The sequence below is a fragment of the Amblyomma mixtum genome, chromosome 4 (genome assembly GCF_055824585.1).
Source record: "Amblyomma mixtum isolate Tamu chromosome 4, ASM5582458v1, whole genome shotgun sequence".
In the NCBI taxonomy this organism is placed as follows: Eukaryota; Metazoa; Arthropoda; class Arachnida; order Ixodida; family Ixodidae; genus Amblyomma; species Amblyomma mixtum.
This window is the reverse complement of record NC_143015.1, coordinates 145065338-145087029: the sequence shown is the minus strand read 5'-3', so window position 1 is coordinate 145087029 and position 21692 is coordinate 145065338. Positions and strand designations below refer to the sequence as shown.

Genomic DNA, 21692 nt, shown 5'->3' with positions numbered 1-21692 from the left:
GCTTGAGTCTGCATCTTTTTGGCCTTGGTTGTTGGGCATGTGTGGAGGGTCCAGGTTTTTTTCACTTCCTTAAGAAGTCAGCCTCTCTCTTCGCCAGTGTGACTGACGGGTCACTTATGCATGTGCCTTCATTTCCTGACACCATGCAAAATGCTCAAACATCTTATCCTGGAACTAAAGGATGACTACGGCGTTACTGAACAGTGGTTTGTATCCCTTGCACCTAGAGAAATGTGTAGCAAAGTTTCGTGGTGCAGTTAACAAGCTGCACTAGCTAGCAATGCTCCTGGAGCCTCTCATTCAGGCATCGTCCTGTCCGACCAAAGTATGCCACGTCACATGATAGTGGTATTTTATATGCCACACCGAAAGAGTAAGGCACGAATTTGTTTGTGTGCTTTATCCCACATGCGCTCTCACTGCTCCTGGGTTTCAGGTTCTTTAAATAGGCTCTTCATTTTCTTTGGTGCAGGAAACACTACTGTGAGGCCATACCGTTCGGCCACTTTCTTTAGCCTATGTGAGGTGCTGTGCATGTAAGCCAAGACCACAAGCCACTTATCTTCGTCTCATTCTTTTCTGTTCTTTGTTCTGTTTTTCTGCCCTTCTACGAATGTCTTGCAATGTCGTGCTTGAAAAGCTTCGAGTAAGAATGAATTAAAAGGCAAAATAACTTTTTCTTTCTACGTTTCTACAGTGGGAAATTGTCGCAACCAGCTTTCAGTGTTGGGATTCCTGTGAAAAAACGTATTCGGGGACGCATAAATCGGTGGTTAGGCTTAACTATGCCTAACACACTTTTGGTACCAAAAGCATATGTCATCTAAGTCTCCTTTTTTGTGCCACGCTCAGTCCTACCATTAGAAACTAGCTCAAAGCCTGTACCGTATCGAGCTATTCCACAGACCAATCTGCACCAGTTCGGCATCCGCACCAACTTACAGCTTTGGAAGACTCAATCTCTGCAGCAGGTGCACTGTCCGTGACGTGCGTTCGAAGCGGGTCGGTCATCATTCCGCTCGTGCTTCCAGCGTGAGGCTCCGGGGTAGGTCCCCTTTCGATCGTGGCGAGTGGGTGATCGAGGACGTCCAGGTCTGGTGCACTCGTCGCTCGCCTTTCCACGGATGGACCCAGGGAGCACCTCCTCTCCACGGAAGGTTCCCGAGAACCCGAGCTGGCAGCGGGACGCACCAGGGTCTGAGCCGACGTCCCTGGTGCACTGCTGCTGCATTTTTTTTTTTATTTTAAACAGCGAAGACTTATTGGTCCCTACTATCTGTCCAGACACACGCAAATTAAGCATGCATATGAAAGAACGAATGAATTAATGAAATATATTTGCTTCACATCTAGTGCACTATAAGTAACAAATTCAGTGCAAACAAGAGAACAGAAAACCAACCCAAAAACCCAAACACATAAGTCCCTGGAAAAGAGATACAAGCAAGACTGACTAACACTTTTAAAGGACCGTTTTTGCGCCTCTGAAGTGAAATTAACCTGTGCTAGTATTGATGGTTGGTTGGTTTATGGGGTTTAATGTCCCAAAGCGACTAAGGCTATGAGGGACGCCGTAGTGAAGGGCTCCGGAAATTTCGACCACCTGGGGTTCTTTAACGTGCACTGACATCGCACAGTACACGGGCCTCTAGAATTTCTCCTACAAAGAAATTCCAGCCGCTGCGGCCGGGATCAAACCCGCGTCTTTTGGGTCAGCAGCCGAGCACCATAACCACTGAGCCACCGGGGCGGCATGTGTGCTAGTATTGAGGTTACGATCTGGCTAAGATCTGGCAATTTTGCTGTTTGCGTTTAAATTGTCTTGTTTGCATTTCGTAAGCCGATCAGTACCCGACATTGGGAGTGCAAGAAAAAAAGCTGTCTCGAAGACAGCTCGACAGAACCCTATGTTTCCACCCTATGTAGAAAAAGAAAAAAATTTCCACTGTGCACATACACAATGAAAATAAAGCAAAACAGTCATCAGAAGACAAATCTATGGACATTGCCCAAGAGAGAGAGAGAGTCTTATTAAATGTTCAAAATCTGAGCCTTTTAATTACACTGGCAGGTTCGAGCAGAGTAGCAGGGTGGTACGATATAGTGATGTGGGCCACCAAAGGAGACCATCAGAGCTGGGTAACGTGCAACAGGTGATGAGAGTTCTGCCTTCGGGGAAAGGAGGCATTCTAAAAGCCACTAAAGACCGGTGTGAAATGGCTCATGGCTGAGAAAGGCATCATCATCATCAACCTGACTACGCCTCTCCAACTAACCCTGTCCTTTGCCAGTTGCGGCCACCGCATCCCCGCAAACTTCTTAATCTCACCCACCCACCTAACTTTCTGCCGCCCCCTGCTACGATTGCCCTCCCTCGCCTTCGCATTACATGCCCTGCCCACACCCACTTCTTCCTCCCGACTTTGACTAGGATGTCATTAACCCACGTTTGTTCCCTCACCCACTCCGCCCGCTTTCGATCTCCTAACGCTACACCTATCATTTTTCTTTCCATAGCTTGCTGCGCTGTCCTTAACTTAAGCTGCACCCTCTTTGTTAGCCGCCACGTTTCTGCCCCATAGGTGAGTACCAGTAAGATGCATCTGCTGTGTGCTTTTTTCTTGAAAAGCAGATGAATGCAACGATAAATGCCCCAGCAGCAAGCTAATTGGCCCAATATTGGAGATGTATTGGCAGACGCCGGTCTTGCAAGCGACCTGTGATACCATCCATTTCCAATATTGGGCCGATTACCTGTGCCGCTTGGGTGCGAACAAACAATCGCGTACCTGGCCGCCTGTGGTGGCTGCGGCTGCTGCGCACCCCCATCATCCTTAGAGCCGACTGGCTGCAGCTCCTGGATGTCCTCGTCGCAGGGGTTGTAGCGGAAGGACATGACGGGTATGGCCGGAGTTGCGGCCTGCTTGCCTGTCAGCTTGGACAGGCTCAGGCGGTGCGCCATGGTGGATGCGCTACGCCGGGTGCCCACACACGACACTGCGCACCAGGGCAGGGCAGCCAATATTTATCAGTGCAAAAGCACTCAAACGTTCACCAACGCCGACCAAGAATCTTGTCACCATACGTGTACAACCTTGTGCCGTTGTCCACCGGACCGAGTTACTACAAAACCAGAGTTGCTCGAGTAAGCTCGGGTAAGCTCGGAGGAGCATTGTGCCAGCTGCGTGAGGTTGCTCGGGAAGTGCACCACGGGTCGCAGCATCCCTACTGGTGGCTGTGATAGAAACAGCCACCTGCCAGTGCAGTGGCGCATCTCTTAACAGCTGCACCACTGCGCTGGTGGTGGTACCAGGATGTACCACCATCTACGCATGTTAAGTAAAGAATGACCAATTCAGCATACATGGCCACTGACCCACTAAAGATATTGCATCGTACCCTTAACTGCCAGGTGCTGCCCAGTTGTGAAGCTAGCCGGAAGCCAGCTGTCAAACTCCTTGTTGTGTCCAGGGCAATACTATGCCAACTCTGGGAGCAGAGTTTCCCCACTTGCATATGCTTGACCTTTGGTTCCAAACAACACCTGCATGCCGTACAATAGCAATGCTGTTTTTTTTTTTAATGCGATGTTGATTGCCTCAGGGCATAAAACAGCATGTAATGATAAATGAGGATGCCTAAATAAATGAGTAAAGGTTCGCTGATCTAATGAAATCGAGCAGTGAACGATGATGAGGTCCTTGTGTCCAAGCGGTGTATGAAGCACTATTATCGGGCGAAAGACCCGCTGCCGCCAGGCGCCGAATTCTTGTCGGCTTCAACGCCGAGCAAACCCACAGGAGGTGGTGAATGTCGGCCTCAAGATTTCTGTTTAGCAATGCTGTTCATTGACACGTTAGCAAAGCACAGACGACAACCCCCCATTTGGATGTACCTTGCAGTGTACACATTTGAAGGTATTCTTTGGTAGCTAGATGGCTTGCACTGCAACACTAAAAGCGAAATGCCATCATCGAACAGTTGCTTAGATGAAGAGGCAAGTACGTTCACAGACATACAATCACAAAATAAATTAAAAAGGTACAACGTCAAACATGCAACCAGTCAGGCCTCTGAAGGATCAGGGACATATTGCACTGATCCTCAAAGACCAAGATGTGGCGTTTCATGTTCCCTCCTAGAAAAGCAGCACAACAGCATCTAAGTGGAAGTTGAGCTGGCATCAAGTGCTAGACTGAACTGAGTTTGCATATTTTGACGCTAAACATCAAGCTCAGCCAATATGCCTCTTATTACTTTGTCTTTGGATTCAGAAGGCATTGCTTGCAAGCTTTCTTAAAGGTGCACTGAAGAGGATTCTGAACTTGTCTTTTTGCCGCGGGAACTCGATCTACACGTTCCTAGCATTCTTAGAAACTGCAACTTATTGCCCTGTATGGCCGATTTCTCTAATTAAATCGAATTAACGTCCGGCTCCCGCCTTTTTTTTTAAAATTCTGCCTCGTACGATGGGCGGAGTTGACCAACGCCTGAAGTTCCTTTCAGCCAGCTCCGTGGAGGCTTTGCTTTCGCTTTATTTTGTTTTTGAGGTTTCCATGAATAAATAGTTTCATTTGCAGATAATATAGCCGCAAAATAAGCCCGCAGAAATAAAAATACGCGCGGACTATTTGCTTCCACGGATTACTACGTATTACACCGCCGATGGCAGAGCGGCAAGCCGCCACGGGACTGGGTGAAAGGCACTCCACACGTTGGTCGACTCCGCCCACCGTACGAGGCAGAATTAAAAAAAAAGGGCGGGAGCCGGACGTTAATTCGATTTAATTAGGGAAATTGGCCACACAGGGCAATAAGTCGCAGTTTCTAAGAATGCTAGGAACGTGTAGATCGAGTTCCCGCGGCAAAAAGACAAGTTCAGATTCCTCTTCAGTGCACCTTTAATTTAAAAGGACACTAAAGAGCTGATGGAAACCAGTAGATCAGGTGCTGTATCAAAGGCAGGCAATTGCGCTCATAAAAAGAAGCTGCGCTCATTGTTGTTGGTTGCTTGCGAGCTGTATGTTTGATACCTAAAGGTGAACTGTACCCCAAAAGTGAACGGCACCCTGCACTGAAAGGAATGTCAGGAATGAGCGACTGAATCACAATGCTAGTCACACTTTTGCAGCACACATGGAATTTGTGATCAGAGACAGCTGTGAACATGAACACCACTGTACACTGCAGGAGCAGTGTCATGCATTTGTTCAGGAAATAGATTCCTGAATTTATCAAGGGACAGACAAATCAATGAAGGATGTGGTCATCAACGTGATGACAATGAAAATGCTACCACACTGCAACACTGGAACTGCTTTATCAGAGATGCCACAAGGATGTTTTGCTAAGCACCACCAATGTGTTCAGGTATAAGCGAGATGACAGCTTGATTGAGCTTGGTCAGTTTCCCATCTATTCTTCTGCGTGGGGGAATATAGCGCAGAAGTGAAGACGTGATAAAAGATGAAATGGTCTAATTCACTGCTTAATTAACTGCTACCAATTATTAGTGCACTGGGAGGATACATCACCAACCACTGCCAAAAGAGTGGACATGGACTCATTGCATGAGCAAGTTTTTTAGACATGGTTAAAAGCAAACTAGAAAAAGATGGGCGTCTATTATATCAGAATATGGGAAGACAAGCGTGCAAGTGTACATCTTTGCTGAAACACTTTCCTGGTCAGACACATGTACTCTAAAATGTTTTCACTCATTTATTAATGAGCCTGGTTTTTGCACGTGCTAGCAGATGATGATGATGCATTTAAAGCACGTGAGCCTGGAATAAAATTCGGTTGGTATAACAGCACCTGTCCTGTCCTATTTAACACTGTCCTATTTAACTACTTTCTTTCGTCATGAACCTATTAGACTTCACAGGACCTTTGTTGCTTTGCAAAAGCTACTTCAATCAAAAACAGCCTGACACACAAACGTTTCGGGAAAACCTGATCAGGAATACAGTTAAACCTGGATATAACGCAGTTGAAAAAAGTCCGGGATTTTTCGTTACATGCAGTTTTTGTGAGAAGACCTGAAAGGGCAGTGCGGAACGGAAACCAAAATAAGAAATAAATGTAGGTGAAATCATCTTGAAAATGTTTTACAGGAAACTCCATTATTTGATGTCTGATAGCGCGACTGCCGCAGTAGCCGCTGCCACCTCCGCTGCAGCGTGCGAGCAACTGAGGGGCGGCGAAAGCGAAAGCAAAGAAGATGTGCTGACAGACGCATTATCTCAACTGCGGTCACTGGTTGAGATCGTTGACACTCCTCTCATGTCACTTCGTGCTTTACTTTTCAGCCAAATTTCTTAACTCAGCACAAGTTAACCGACAGTCGACCTAGCGAGTTTGTTACATCAAGGTCAACCGCCGCTAGGCGTTCGTTACATGGAGGTCTCAAATACACGTGCTTCAATGGGGGCGGCGTTGGGGAATTCAAAAACTTCGTTATATCGAGGAATTCGCTATATGGAGGTTCGTTACATCCAGGTTTAACTGTATACGAATAAGTGGCCCAATAGAAACCATGAAATTTCAAGTCCCCTGGAAACAGTCAGCAAGTACATCAAGCTACTCCTAATGATGCTGGCTGTCTGATGCTATAAGAGAACTGCAGTTCCCTTGCTGAAGTTGCATGTATTCCAACTGGTCAGACTGTCACGAGACACATGCGACAACAAATCTGAGGATCAAAAATGCTGACGACAAAACCTCCATTCAGAAGGAATGCACACACCGTGATAACAAGGTATGTCAAGTGATGAGAAGCACAGCTTTTTTTTTGTTCCTCTACTTCAAGTGCCTTGCGCATTCTTTATACGTGATTATCACTTACGGGGCTACCTGATAAATAGACTGCATCGACAAGGTACAGCTTTTGTGTGATAAACTGTATTAAAAAGCAACAAGCGTGAGCTTTCCCATCCAAGAGCACACAGCACTTGCCGAAGACGCAAGGAGAGGGTGTACTCAACACAATGCATGATAAAGCTTATCCCATCCGCTCAGCTTATCCCGTCCACTCAGAAAGAACAGAGCTTTGAAGGAATGCGCTGCCCGAGTCCTGAAGGTCTGTTTGAAAGTTCAGCAGATGGTTTCAAGAGCCCGCATTAGCAGCAACAACAACAAAAAGTGCATCTAATTAAAAAACAAGGGCACGAAAAAAGAAAGCACTGCTGCAGCTATAAAAGTCAGCGCAAGATCTAAAATGTGAAATATGAAATTAAGCACCCAACTACAGCCTTTTAGCAAAAAAAATCACGGCTTATAGAAGTAATGCAACCAATGAATACCCATATGTTGCTTAAAGGGAAACTGCATAGGTTTTAGAAATCAACGAGCTTAAGAGGGTCGAATGTGTGAAACTTGCAGGTAAAGCATGCGAAGTCTTTTTGGGCTAGCACTTTAAGTAGTAAAATAATCACCGATTAAAATCCGGACGACCTTCAAGCTTCACCGGAGCGCACAACGCCAATTGGGGGGCGCACGATGGTCAACGAAGGTATACCGGTACATTTCCAACGCAAAAACGCCTGCTTTGAAGGAAAAAACCACGGCCACCAAAGGCAAACCCTGCCGAGAGTTGTTTGACAGCGTCTAATGAGTCAGGGTAGGGTGTGGCTGACGACAGCGATAATTTGAAATCCTACCTTCCGTGACGTCACGCTGAATTTCCCTGCGCTCCTCTGGTGCATTGAGGAGAAGCGCAAAATTCAATCGTCGATTACGTCACTATTTGAAATGCGAGTGCAAAAACACTTAGCATGCCTTACCTACAGCCTATATAGATTTGAATCCTTGAATATCGCGAAATTCTCAAAAAGTGCTGCAGCTGCCCTTTAAATGAAGCCGTATTTGAAGAACAAATGAGAATGTGGCTACGTTAATGGCTGCACAGTGTATGGCACCACAAAGAGGCATAACTTTTCTCTACGTACTGTGCTTAGCGTATCCTACAAAGAGGATTGTACAGAAACTGCACCAAACATACTTAGAACATGACAAACACAATGAACAATGAACTACAAACCATCCCTTGTTTTTGCCCTTTTGGGGAACAAGCATGGAGAAGAAAAGAATTTACTCTAGACCAAACAGTGCTGACAAGAAACCATAAATACGCAGAGCAAGTTTTCCCAGCAGAACTTTATGTACCGTGTCAAGTTTCTTGCGTTTTCTCTGGCAGACTCAATGAAGACCATTATTACTCCACAACGAAAAAAATGAATGACTAATTGATATGCGAATAATGAGAGCTTAGTCCAAATGATTCACATTAAGAGTGGGCTAAAAATTTGTTCTAATTATGCAGATTTCAAATTTATTTATTTACTTATGGGGGTTTTAACGTCCCAAAGCGATTCAGGTTATGAGGGATGCCGTAGTGAAGGGCTCCGGAAACTTCGACCACCTGGGGTTCTTTAACGTGCACTGACAACACACAGTACACGAGCCTCTAGAATTTCGCCTCCACCGAAATTCGACTGCTGTGGCCGGGATCAGAGTTCAAATTAATGGGCGCCCTGTTTGTGAGCAAAGTATCAGTCCGAAATAAGCTGGCTGTTTAAATTCTTGAAATCAATATTAACTAATGAGTCCACCTTAAACGATTCAGTTTCCGTCGCACGGAATGGCACTTTTTGAGCAGTGTAGCAAACAGACCTCACAGCTCCATTCCACACGTGCTCAACAAAGGACGGCACATGCCGCAGCGAGCGTTGACAACAGGCCAGATATCTCCCGAACGAAGTTCAGCCAAACAATACTGCAAGCTGCGTTTCCTTGATCTCTACGCTTTGAGGGAAGTCCACTGCGAGCGGTGCTGCTGTCGTCACTGACTAACGTCTTTTTCAACGTCGCCGATAGACTGAGCTCTGCGGTCAATGATAACATTTGTTTTCATTTCAGTCGGCCTGCTATCGTGTGCAGCTTGGGCAAAAGAACTCTGTCCACGAACGGCTTATAGTAAACATTCAGAGAATTCACAGCCCTTCCAGATAGTTGGCAATTTGAAAATGACATTGCACAAACCATCACTGATTACACCACTTTGCTTTCAGTCAAAGACAAGATGTTTCCTCTAAAGAGCCCAATGAAAAGATTGCGAAAATGTGCTAACAAAAATTAGTGGCTCTGAAGATAACCTGGTTGACAAGCACATCTTGGTAGTCTCGCATTTCTCACCAATTTTTCTTCAAAGCAAGTGTGGTCATCATTCCGAGAGGAAAGGAAAACAACATTTTAACATCACCTGTGGCACCACTCTACATGTACAGATCAGTACCCTAACTGTGTATCCAGGTTTCGAAACTAAAACCGTAACGCCAACCAGACCCATTCCCAATCAATAGGGAGTTAGGAACCGAATTTGTCTCACTTTTCCCAAACTGACGGAGTTTTCAAGCTGCTGCAGGGAGAAAGGGCTTGAAATAAGGGATTTTTGGTTATAGTGTGGAACATTGCTGCACATTTAGAACCGCATCAAAGGTTCAGAGATTATTTTCCATATGCTGATAATCAAATTTCGCAAGTTTTAGTTAGTTATATTGATTTTAATGGCGCAAAAGCAACAGGCTATGATGCGCCAAACACAAGGTTAGAGTTTTTGCTAAAGGTGAAGCTTTCTATACTTAGAGTTTGTTTAAAATGCTGGCTTCCTTGAGAAACCTAAAAATACATGAGATGTCAACCAGTGCTCGATCACCTAAAAGTAACATGGGGTGTAATGGGATGCTTTCCCTGTAAAATGTTGTAAAATATTTCTTTCTTATTTCTTCTAGTTTTATACATGAAATTAAAATGTGGTTCACTAAGTTCAGCACCACACATTTCACAGAGAGGTTTGTTTTGTTTGGTTAGCAGAAAGTTGTGCGTGAGGTGGGTGTGTCCAATGCGGAGCCGACATAAAATAACTTCGGTAAAACGTTCTTGATGCCTACATGATTGCCATTCCCCTAAAATGGGCTTAAAAGAATGTAATTTGTTGTTTGCGTGCTCTTCCCATGCTGCCTGCCACTTATTTCTGAGTTTACTGTAGATAAACTTTAAGCAATCCCTGTGCGGTATGTTCACTTCGCAATTTCGCAAGTTTTTGACATACGAAAAGATGCTAAGCAATCGTACTCTTCACGGACAAAGTACACCATGGTAGCTCTTGAACTGCTTCTGTTCAACTTTGACTTGTGTACACATTAGATAAACCTGAAAGTATATGAAAGTCAAACGTGACATAAGTGAAGAAGCGCGAATGCCAGAATGGACCAACTAGCACCGCAAAAAGTTCTGCTTCAATATATATGTTTCTGTAAATACTTCCTCCCTGAACAATAACGATAAAGAAAGCAGCCATTCTCAACACTGTGTGAAAGGGACTCGTCTTGCTTAAACTATCAGCCTAAAAAATTCGATGTCCTTTCTCTTGCCTCTCGACCAAGTAAGCAAATACACGAATCCAAAAAAACTCTGCCAAATCAGTCAAAAGTTGTTGTCACCCAAACATGACACTTATAGCTGTTGATTGAGGGCACTGGTTGCATTGTATGCATAGCAATGACTACAGCAACTTATACGGTCATGGATAAAAGTTTACGGCACGGGTGTTTGTGGGAAAAAAAAAAAATTATATATATTCGTGCGATCAAGCACAGCAGGTCAATGAAAAGTATAGGAAAATAAATAGGCAATCGTTTTCCATCCCCTGAAACAAATACAAGCTGGCTGGGTAGCAATGCAATGCAGAAACAAATTTTTGTCTGAATGTACTGGTGTACTCCTGCCTAGAACAAATTACTCTCAGCGCTGAAATGTACACATCTCATCTGAATGAAATCCTATTCAGCGTTTGTACCAACCACTACTTGCTACTCATGAACTGCATAGTGTCCAAACTATGCGTCCCGTTCCATTTCATCCGTGGGGATTTTGGCGATGTGCAGTTATTCTAACACAACTGCATATGCTTTGTAAGGTCAGTAAGGGCACAATGCATATGATGGGCCCGCCGCGGTGGTTCGGTGGTTACGGCGCTCGGCTGCTGACCTATAAAAGACCGAGTTCGATCCCGGCCGCAGCGGTCGAATTTCGATGGAGGCGAAATTCTAGAGGCCTGTGTACTGCACAATGTCAGTGCATGATAAAGTACCCCAGGGGGCGAAAATTTCCGGAGCCCTTCACTATGGCATCCCTCATAGCCTGAGTTGCTTTGGGACGTTAAATCCCAATAAATCAAACCAAACCAAACATATGATGGTGTTTGGTATCAAATTAAACTCTGTTCGCTGCTGGAATGTGTAATAGTACATTGTCAGCAGAGAATCAACTCTTGCCTGTTAAGAAGTGCAAGTGACCTTATTCATCAATTTGCAAGGACTGAATTCTATGGTCAATGGTTACAAGTGTCTGAACCAAACTTCCGTGGTCTAGTAAACTGACCAAGTCTGTGTAGAACATGATGTGCTTTGGCGAGATATGCACTGCTGACATTGGCCTTACAGAATACGAACATGCGCCTCTTATCTAAAAAAAACACTTTCGCAACGGGTGCACGTTGCCAACAGTCCGAAGACACCACTTTTGTTCCAGTTATGCAAACAAACTACTCCAAACATTCCGCACAGATAAGGACAGATTGCTGGATCACAGCTAGAAAACAAACTTGCGCCACAGACTGCAAGCAAAACGTTCGGATATGCCAGAAAGCCTGTGAAACTCCTGAGCCAACCCAGGCCACTACTGGGTGAAAATGCTAACTGGTCAAACTGGTTTAAGGAACAATTCCCAGTTCATTCCAGTTGGTTTTCAATTGGCTCCCAGTTGGCTCCCAGATGACTTTTGGGAACTAACTGGAATCTACTGGGAATTGTTCCTCAATCCAGTCTGAGCAGTTAGCATTGTCACCTGTTTACCGTGGTGAATAGGGAATTATGAAGGGAACATGCAGTACTGACTAAAGGACAGAAGATCATTACTAATGCGGGTCCCTTCGTCACACAAGGCCTTTCAAATGTTTAGGGGAAAACCCCCAAGCTTTCCTTTGTAGCCGTATGGCTGCGCATGGGTGGATACCACTGAGTGATTACTCCCTTGGTAGGGACTTTCAAATGGATACTGAGCTGAGGGCCTTTGAAATCCTCAATAGAGCTGAAGAGGTGCTAAACGACAAACTCAATTGCTTGTCGAGAGAGATTCCATCGTCTCCCATCAAGATGGCTAACAACATGTGGCTTATAATGTCATCATCCCAAGCCAATACAACCAACATGCGTACTTCTCTACAGCTCGGATGCCCTAGGTGGCTAAGGTTTTAAGCACGCAGTTTGAACTCATTTCCTGTCCAGTCATACGTTATTTGATTTGTACAGCTCTTCTCGACAACAACACACAACTCACCTTAGGTGATATTACGGATGGCAGCAACGGAATCGTCAAAAATATCCACTCGCCTGTAAGCACCAAACCGCAAATTTCTGTTCATCCAGCTGCTGACACAGCCAGCCTACCTAGTGCACACACTGTAAGTGCATGTAACGCGTGATTACGCTATAGTTTGCACAAGATGCCTCATTACCACGTAACGCGACATGACAAGCGATAGCAGCACTATACGTAACATCACCTGATGCAGTAATCAACAGCGCGGGAAAGCTAAGCAACGCAGTCTGGTATGGCCATTGTTTCGACAATGCCAGACTGCATCCCAGTCGCGTGCGTGACGCCTGTTACTAAGCGTGCTAGCGGTTACTTTCGGCGACACGGTGTTCTCGTCACTCCCTCTACTGCGCGCAGAGAAAACCGGCCTGACTCGGCGCAGCTAGAGCACGCCATTCATTCATTTTTTTTTTCTTCCTCGAAGCAGCAGCCGTCGCAGCAAGAACCGGCGCGCTAATGCTACGCGCGACTTTTCCTCTGTACAAGCCGCGTATGATTCATATCGGGAGGAAGCGACCTGCCAATCGTGCGTAGTACGCAGTCAGCCAAAAAGCTGGTTCCTCCACGCGCTCGACCAAGCGCGTAATAATGGCAGGGAAAATGCAAGAGCCTGCAATACGGCGACAACACATGCGCAAGACGGCGCAAGCAAAACAAAATTCGTCTTCCTACGTGCGCAGTGAGTTCGAGGACAACCGAAACGACAAATGATTAAGAGCCCGGCTCCCCTAAGAAAAAGAAAAGGACCTCACAGACTAGCTTTGTTGATGCTGCGCAGCTTACGGACTTGACATATCGAAAACGTTAACTAATACTCACGACGTTATACGGAGGCAAATGTAGTAGCTATAGGTCGACAAAACGTGCGCCGCTGTCGGGACAGAGCTCGGCTGAAAGGTTAGCCGGCTGGAACACAAATCGTGTCCCCCGGCGGAACACAGTAGAAGCAACGCGTCAACTCACCAGTCTCTCAAAACAGAGCGGTGTTGTGACAGGCAGCGTCAGCAGGCCGTCATGCCACTAGCGTCGTCGCCGGCGGTGGCAGCAGCGATAGTACGATCGGTGCGAACACACACAACACGGTGGTGCTCAACAGGTGCGACGACGGTTCGCCAGGCGTCCCTGGCATGTCCTGCTCCGGCGCCGGGCAGCTCGATGCAATCGGTGGACCGGCGCTCCGATCAGCGACGATGCGTTCCCGACGCTACGAGACGCGAGCGAAAGCCTCTATTCGAACAACAGACACACCGCAGCACGCAGCGGCTACAACCGGCCAGTCATGTAGGAGCCGTAGTGGTGCGACGGCGCCTGCAGGTCATGATCACCGCATCTCCCAGCTGATGACTGTGTGCTTTCGCCTGAGGCGATTCGAACGAGCACCAGCACGGAGGCGCGATGACGTCCGTTTTCTTTTATCTTGCTGATCGCCTCCAGAGATTATCAGTCGCTGCACTTTACTGGCGATGAACGGCGGCACCCCTTGCTTGCCCGAGATAACGCGCAGGCCTCAGCAGCTGCGAGGAACAAATGCGCGTTCGAGATTTCTTTTTCGTTGCTAAAGGCGAAAGCGGAACCAAAAGCTTGACTCAGTGCGGAACAATCCATTCTCTGTGGCGCTAGCTACCAGGCTACTTCATAAAAAAGAAAATAAATATAACCAACAAATACTAGCACTGTTATTTCGTAAACTTTATGATAAGCGTGTGCGTTACCATGAGCGCATTAGACAGTTAGCGCGAGATTACCAAATTACCTAATTTTAGCGTCACTTCTGCTACGTCATTGCTACACTCATGGCACTTGGTGCAACACTAGAGTTACGCTCTTAGCTACGCGAACACCTCGACTACACCGGCGTTTCTAGAACTTTACAAACGCGCTCCAGCGTGAACTCATGCACTTTAACGTAGAAACGGAACGCACCGCCAGTCCACAAGTCAACTTTCGTTGGAGTGTGCTGTTGTTGCTGCTGTGTTGTGCTGTGATCGTGCCCGTCGCTCACTTCGCACGCCGTGACAGAAACCAGACCGGGAAACGAGGCGTAGCAGCGACGCGGAAAGAGCATTTCTGGCCGTCGCTGTCGTTTCGCGCAGTGCAACGGACACAACCGCATACTATGGGAGCATGGTCTCGCGCTGCTCGCCGACATCATGCGGCTGCGAATCATGCGCTCCGTCGCTGCTCCGCGCACGTTACAGCTGTTAGCGCTGTTGATCGTCGCGCTGCTGCCGCTGTCCGTGGTCTACGCCGATCGCCAGTCGAGAGCATGGTCGTCCCCCCCATCAGCCAACGGCGCTGAAGGATCGGAAAAGGTAAGAACATGATTAAGCAACCCGTTTCGGATTGTTTGTTTGTTTCGCGAATGTCGATGTTTGCGGCGCGCGTTGCGATGATTATTTGCAAGGCCCCACTGTGTATCGATCTTCGAAGTCGCCTTGGAAAGTGCCGACGCGTGTCTGGCTTACGCAATACCCCAAACACAATCGTTGTAACGCCGGAGCGGCGATAAGCGATTTGTGACAGCGGCGTTGGGTTTCGTGCTTTTCAGCCGAACCGTTGCAACTGCACGATGCAGTGTTGAAAAAAAGTCGTCGCTCGGAACCAACGGTGCTCGGAACAGAAAGCGGCGCTTACAGTTCGAACTCTTTGGGTCGTTGCAAGGCGGCACGTTCGAGTTCTGTTTCCCACATTTGTACGCGGCTTTAATTGTAACGCGCCCGACATATTCGCGGGCCATTTGGCGCACTGCATGTGATATATTCGACACACAAGTGCGCAGCTTCTTTTACCGGCGCGAGCGAAAATGAGCTATTTTGCTGCTCATTTTGAGCTTAACAGTTCCTTATGCGGCCTCAAAAGCGCAGCTGTTCTAACTTCGCCTTGAGACCGTAGAACTGCGTATGCATGGCAGAGCATTGTGATGCGCTCGCGATCGTGCTCCGTACGACGCCGTATGCATAGCGGCGCATTCGATCGTATTCGATTTGGCGCTACACAAAAGTCGCTGTGCGTCGAATACGCGCTTTCACGTTCTTATTTGTCTTCTTGATGCATGAGCAACAAACGTAATTACCGATGTCTGTTGCAACCTTAGTGTCAGCGTAAAATTTATTCCGTGCACAGGTGATTGCTAGACTAGATGTCCTGTGGTAGGAACTTAGGTGATGCTTTTTTCTTCAGATCTGCTTCGATCATTCGTCAAGCCCCTAAACTTTGGCGAAGTTAAAATGCAGTGTGGATGGTGCTCTGAAAAGTGATCATACGTTCACCGTCAGGACAGACTTGCAGCAGACAGATATTTTTTCCCTCACCAATTTGTTTGCAAATTTTTGTCATTTCAATAATTCATGATAGGCTGGATGATTTGTCTTCTTGTAGTGGGTACTGAGTTATCAGGACGGCGAGCCTTTTGCTGCAGAAATACAATGATGTCGTCAAATCACCGCTATGAACTCGTGCAGAAAGATATTTCAGAACTGTGCGGTAACATGAATATGTATTGTTGCTTATTCTTTGCAACTTAATCATGCTACTGTGACACTCCACGGGAGATCGCCATCCACACAGTTGCATTTGTAATAGAACATGTCAGTTTAGTGCTTGATCCTTATATAATGTATTGTCACATGCAAATCTGTCACCCGAATTATCTCCAAACTTTCATATTTCTATGGGAAATAACCTCTGAATGTATTTTACGTTACGAGCTGCTTGTACAGCAGACTGAGTGGCATGTTTCGTTAACTTGGGCACTTTTTGATGCTGATCGTTGCATAAACAGCCAGGTAAAGAGAACTAGGGTCGACAGAATAGAGTAAGACAGTGCATTTTACTTGCTGGAAATGTGGCCAGCACGTAAGTGCCCTTGATTGTACATTTCATAGTTTTCATTCATGATAACAGCTAAAGCACATGTCGTTTACGAAATTTCGCATGTCCGCTAATGATTTGACCTACTAGCCACTCATTGTACTTCTGAAAAGTGGCTACAAGATCGGCCTTTTGTACAATATTGTTGGTTTTAGGTCAAAATTAATTGAAAGAAATACTCACACAGTGAAGTCAGTTTAAATATCCTGATGGCTTCTTTACAACTGGGCTGACTAGATTGAAAGGAAACAAAGAAACAAAAAAGTGACAACACCAATAGAACTCGCACCTGTGAGACGAGTGCGAACCATCAGAGGCATTCATTACAAGTGCTTGGCAGCCGCTTGTTACGTGATGTGCAGTTCGTCTGATGAAGCGGCACGACATGTAAACTAGGGAACAAAACAGTGAAATGAGAACATGAAAGTTGGTACCAGCGATTATTTGCTAGTGGGCATTGAAGTCGGTTCATGTGCAGTGCCGTGTGTTGGTCTTCTTGCTTACTCTTTGTTCAGCTTGGGAACTTGCTATCATGTAATGCTTCTCTTATTGTGTTGGCGAGATGAATTCCATGCTTATGCATAGACCTCCTTGCATTTCACAGCCTGTTTTGTGTTGCCAACCTGGCCGAAGGCAGCGTTTCATTTTATTGTATTTCCTCAAAGACCCATTATGGCAGTATTACACAAGGGGTGAATCTGTGAAATAAAAATTAACTGTTATGCCTCGTGTGCTTTAGCTACATCGGCAGCAAGGTAAATTTTTAATGAACAGTGATGCGTGGATAATGATGATGTTGTGGTAGGGAAGGCTGTTCTACTCATTAGCAGGTGTGCCTTGTTATTTCAGAATTCTTTTTTGTGCGCACAAAGACGACACAATAAGACTAGGGACGGGGTGAGCTCACGGGCTAGTTGGTTATTTATAATAATTTTTTCAACAGCGCAAGCTACACAAGGACACAAGACGAGGAAACACACACACGAGCTCTTGAATATTTTTTTTCTTGCTTGTGGTTTGACACGTGCAGTGATTTTAGGTTTTACCCTAGTGGGCGGTTCCTTGAGGGTATATATGTAGAGGTTGGCGCCTTTTCTCAAATAAAGTTGCAGTTCAGCGCTCGTGTGTGTGTTTCCTCGTCTTGTGTCCTTGTGTAGCTTGCGCTGTTGAAAAAATTATTAAGACTAGGGAGACAGAACGGACCTTGTCTTATTGTGTCGTCTTTGTGTGCGCAAAAATGAATTCTGAGGATAAACCAACTAGCCCCACGACGCATATTATTGTTGTTTCAGGTTGCTTGACTTTTCTAAACAGCATGATGCCAGACTGCTAGGGACATCCAGATAGCACTGTCCCCTAGGTATTCAAATAGGCACCATACCATGTGGCCGTATAGAATCTGAATATATTTTATCAGCGCTTCAGTTATCTTACATGACAGTCATGTCCCAGAAACCTTATACAGGTGGCAAGAAATAGGAACACGGTTGTGAAAGGCAATGTGTAAAGAAGTATGGGGACATATACGAGGTACAGGAATGCACTAGTTTGCATCATCCTAGTAAGCTTCAGAAAGGCCGGTGTAAGTGAAACGGGGCAATGCCTAAATTTATGCTCAATGGAACATTGCAGCAGGTTTGAGTACGTGAACAGCTGTAAGTGTCTAGCAGCCTGGTATCGCTCCGCTTAGAGTTCCCATGAAAACCTTGCGACCCAAAATTAGAATCGTTGGCTTTGTGCTAGGCACGCGGTAAAAACATGTTGTGAAAGATCGGTAGCCTTTTTTGTGCAAGTGAGCAGGAGAGCACGTGTGCGAGTGCGTATCTATTACGGAAGGAGAAACGAGGCATTGTTAAGCACAATCGTGCTTATGTAGTGTAGCCTACATTTTCCTATGTGTTTACTCATCCTTGTTGCCATGTCCTGATCTTAGGTTTAATGCACAAAGAAATAGAATTCGGTCAGGAAGGACACAGGCGAATGCTAACTAAAAGCCACCGTGGTGGCTCAGTAGTTATGGCAATCAGCTGCTGACCCAAAAGACGCGGGTTTGATCCCAGCTGTGGCAGTCGAATTTCGATGGAGGTGAAATTCTAGAGGCCCAAGTACTGTGCTACGTCAGTGCACATTAAAGAAATTGGTCGAAATTTCCGGAGCCCTTCACTACGGTGTCCCTCATAGCCTGAGCCGCTTTGGTATCAGCTAGCTGAGTGTGGCAAGTATCTGTAGAATCTTGCAATCGCATAGAGCAGGATTTTGGCAGATATGCTGTGCTTAAGGAGATAATATACATACTTGCCAGAACAAGTGTGCATTATGTTCTTTGCCACGAAATGGTGACAGCATTCTTGCAAACCTAGTTTTATATCTGCGCTCTGTATCAATGCTTTTGTGTCGGCACTGCAAGGTTTATATGAGTGACTCCAAAGAAAAACCATGCGTTTAAAAACTTATGCTGCATGCATGGCTGCGTTGGTAAGAGTATATGTTGTACAGGTGAGCGTGGAAAAAAGGACGGTGAAGAAATAGAAAACGTAGTAGACAGCGACGACAAAGAAGATATGGGCTTAATAGAGTGCATGGGCTTCTGTGTGCAATATGTGCGAGTGCATGTCTGCGGCAGTTGGTCCCAGCATTTCATGCATCTGTCTGCAAATTTAAAAAAAAATAAGGCCGGTCATAAATTGAAGGTTAAGGTTGACTTAGCCTCGATGGTTGCCCTTTGATGTTTGCCACACAGCACTTGTAGTCCGTGCCCGACTCATGCTGTCATGCTGCGCTTCCGCTCGAGCCTCGGACAGCTGGTCTTTTTGTTATAGTATAGTGTTTGCTAGAAAGTGTGTATGCATCAAGTCGTCAATCATCTTTGACGAGATAATGCAAGGGGCTTGCTCTTTCACGCTCCCGTGATGACTCATTACAATACTGGTTGTTAGAACGTTCAGAAGTTTGACAATTAATCTTGAATTAATTTACATCAGTTGCACCTCATAAGGTGACTTTACATGCTGGAGTGATGTATTTGAACCTGTTGGAATTTTCTGGAGTGTGGCAGGCGTGAGTGAGATCTGTGCGAGAGACATATGTATGTTGGAACTCAACCTCTTTAAATGGCATAGTGTTAGCATATATCCTCTTCGCAAGCTTTTCTTTTTAATGGGTACGGGAAAAGCCCCTATTATATTAAGTAGAACCTGCTGGCTAAGTTGTGCCGGCTTGCTAGTCCAAGGAATTTATCTTTCTTTGTACTTAACTGCTGTCACATGTTTCCTCGTGAAATGATCATGTGAAAGAAGACATTGCCTCCTTCAAAATAGCACACTTGCAGTATTTCTTATTTGTGAGAGGCCTTCATGAATATGCAGCCTTTTAGCAGTGCATTCTTTGGTCAGCATCAAAGGCAATGTATGACCAGGCCAGGTTTGAATTGTCACTGCGGTGCTTTGTCATTTGGCAGGGTACGATAACTACTAGAAGTGTTGTGCGCTAAATTCACCCACAGAAAAAAGGAGAGACGACAGGAGAGAAGCAGGACAGAAGCGCAACTCCTAACTTCAGTAACAGATAAATGAAGCAAAGCATTCTTATAAAGCTGCTGATAACACTGATCTGGGTATCAATGGCTACGTAAGCATGCCTGGCTTCATTTGTCTGTTATTAAAGTTGAAAGATAGTAAGATAAGTTGAAAGATAGAAAGATCCAGTCATCTCATCTTTTTCCTTTGAAGGCCAATTTAGCATACAATATTTCTAAAGACCATGTACCACCTACCCCATCAGAAAGTCTTACTTCGGTACTTTATCTCACTGTTGCATTTTATAATTTTGGACCTTGAATGAGAAATTTAGGTGACACCTCAAAAATTAAACTTTCACATGTAGAAGCCTGCATATGCCTGACAAATGCACCATACATGTGAACACTTTTGAAAGCAGCAACACAAGTAATTTGGAACTAATAATTTTAGACTTAAGTGGCACAGCATTTTGTAAGTAGTGATGAAAGCTTAGTACAGTACACTGTAAATTCAAGTACGGAACATTCCGTTAGCCTTAAAGAATGTCCAAATAGTAATGATACTCAGAACATTAATCATTTCTATTTGCACTTGTAATTACAGCCGACTCGACCATGTGCAAGGCTAGACAAAAAGGTGAGAGAACCATGACACCAGGACGTCAGTTAGGTATGAAGAGGAAAACAGCACGGGAAGCAGATGGCACAAAGTTAACATATACTTAGGACTGCCTAGAAAAAAGAATGACAGCTAAGAAAAATTTAAGCGTGACATGGTATCACATAAAGAATACGTTTTTTCCTCACTTCAGAGATGAAATGGATTCTGGTTATATAGTATGCCTGCTAGCATGGGGAGCAGCTGACACAAAATAATGCTTATGTCGACCTGTCTTGAACAAAGAGGGGCAGCTGACAGAAATTTAAGTGTGACATGGTACCGCATAAGGAATGTGGCTCCCTGAGTAACCTTAAAGACAAAATGGATTCTGGTTCTAGTATGCCTGCCAGGGTATTGCAGAGTATGAAGAAGAGATAGTGGGGAGCAAATGAAATGAAATAATGCTTGTGTAGGCCTGTCTTGAATGAAGAATTAGCAGTTGAGAGAAATTTAAGCATGACATGGTACATAAAAAAAAATGCATCGTGCTTTACTTAAAGGGCAGCGCTGTGGGTTTTCCGAGGTAACTTATTCTAATGAAACTGATACTGCATGTGTTGCTCTTGTTCCTAATTACTTCCACCAAGTTTGGCAGCCGTGTGACATTTCATTCTGGTGCAGGTGATTTCTATGAGCAACGCTTCATTTTTAATGTCACAAACATTCATTGCACATTAATATTTGCTTCTTCAGAAACAAATTTTTTAGGCTTGTATTAGGTCATCTCGCATTTTATCGAAGGGCTTGTAGTTTTCAGTCACTACTTCAGCCATTCAACATGTGTACAAGTGTTTTTGTAGTGATGTTTGTGGCATCATAGCTGCATCTTGTGAAGCATTGTTTGTGGCTATGGAGAGAGTTTCGGTTTCCTGCTATAATAACTGTAATAACTACTGATATATAATAATAAGACTATAATAACTATGCATAATAAGGCTATAATAACTGTTTCTTACAATCTGTGCTTGTTTTTGCCTGTATTTAATAACGAATATGCTCACAACAGCAACGCTAGAGATTTGGAACACATTGGATGGTTATGTCATGATGCCAGCACTGAAGTTTGGTTTGTATGATGGCAGGTGCCATTTCAGCAATGGTATCAGAGGTATGCTTGATGTTTTGAAGCATGTTGGAATCAAATCTGGTGCGCACACGCAGAAAGCTTGTCTGACAGGTGGACCAACAGCGTATCTGGAAATCTTC

At 45.2% G+C, this 21692-nt stretch overlaps 2 protein-coding genes across 3 annotated transcripts in view; one reads left to right on the top strand and one right to left on the bottom strand.

Moving 5' to 3' along the window:
• LOC149348631 (testis-expressed protein 2) overlaps window positions 1-13996 on the bottom strand; it is a 36160-nt gene extending 22164 nt beyond the window's left edge. The window contains exons 1-3 of one of the 2 annotated variants that reach the window (XM_089588227.1): window positions 13402-13996; window positions 2790-2997; window positions 943-1225 (exon numbers count right to left, since the gene is read on the bottom strand). In XM_089588227.1, the coding sequence (XP_089444353.1) occupies window positions 943-1225; window positions 2790-2962 (456 nt within the window). In that variant the 5' untranslated portion in view covers window positions 2963-2997; window positions 13402-13996. The remainder of the gene's footprint in view (window positions 1-942; window positions 1226-2789; window positions 2998-13401) is intronic. The other variant, XM_089588228.1, reaches the window with a different exon arrangement.
• A 322-nt stretch (window positions 13997-14318) lies between these two features.
• Ire1 (serine/threonine-protein kinase/endoribonuclease Ire1) overlaps window positions 14319-21692 on the top strand; it is a 51729-nt gene continuing 44355 nt past the window's right edge. Inside the window, exons 1-2 of the mRNA XM_089588226.1 lie at window positions 14319-14750; window positions 20430-20462. Of these exons, the coding sequence (XP_089444352.1) occupies window positions 14589-14750; window positions 20430-20462 (195 nt within the window). The 5' untranslated portion in view covers window positions 14319-14588. The remainder of the gene's footprint in view (window positions 14751-20429; window positions 20463-21692) is intronic.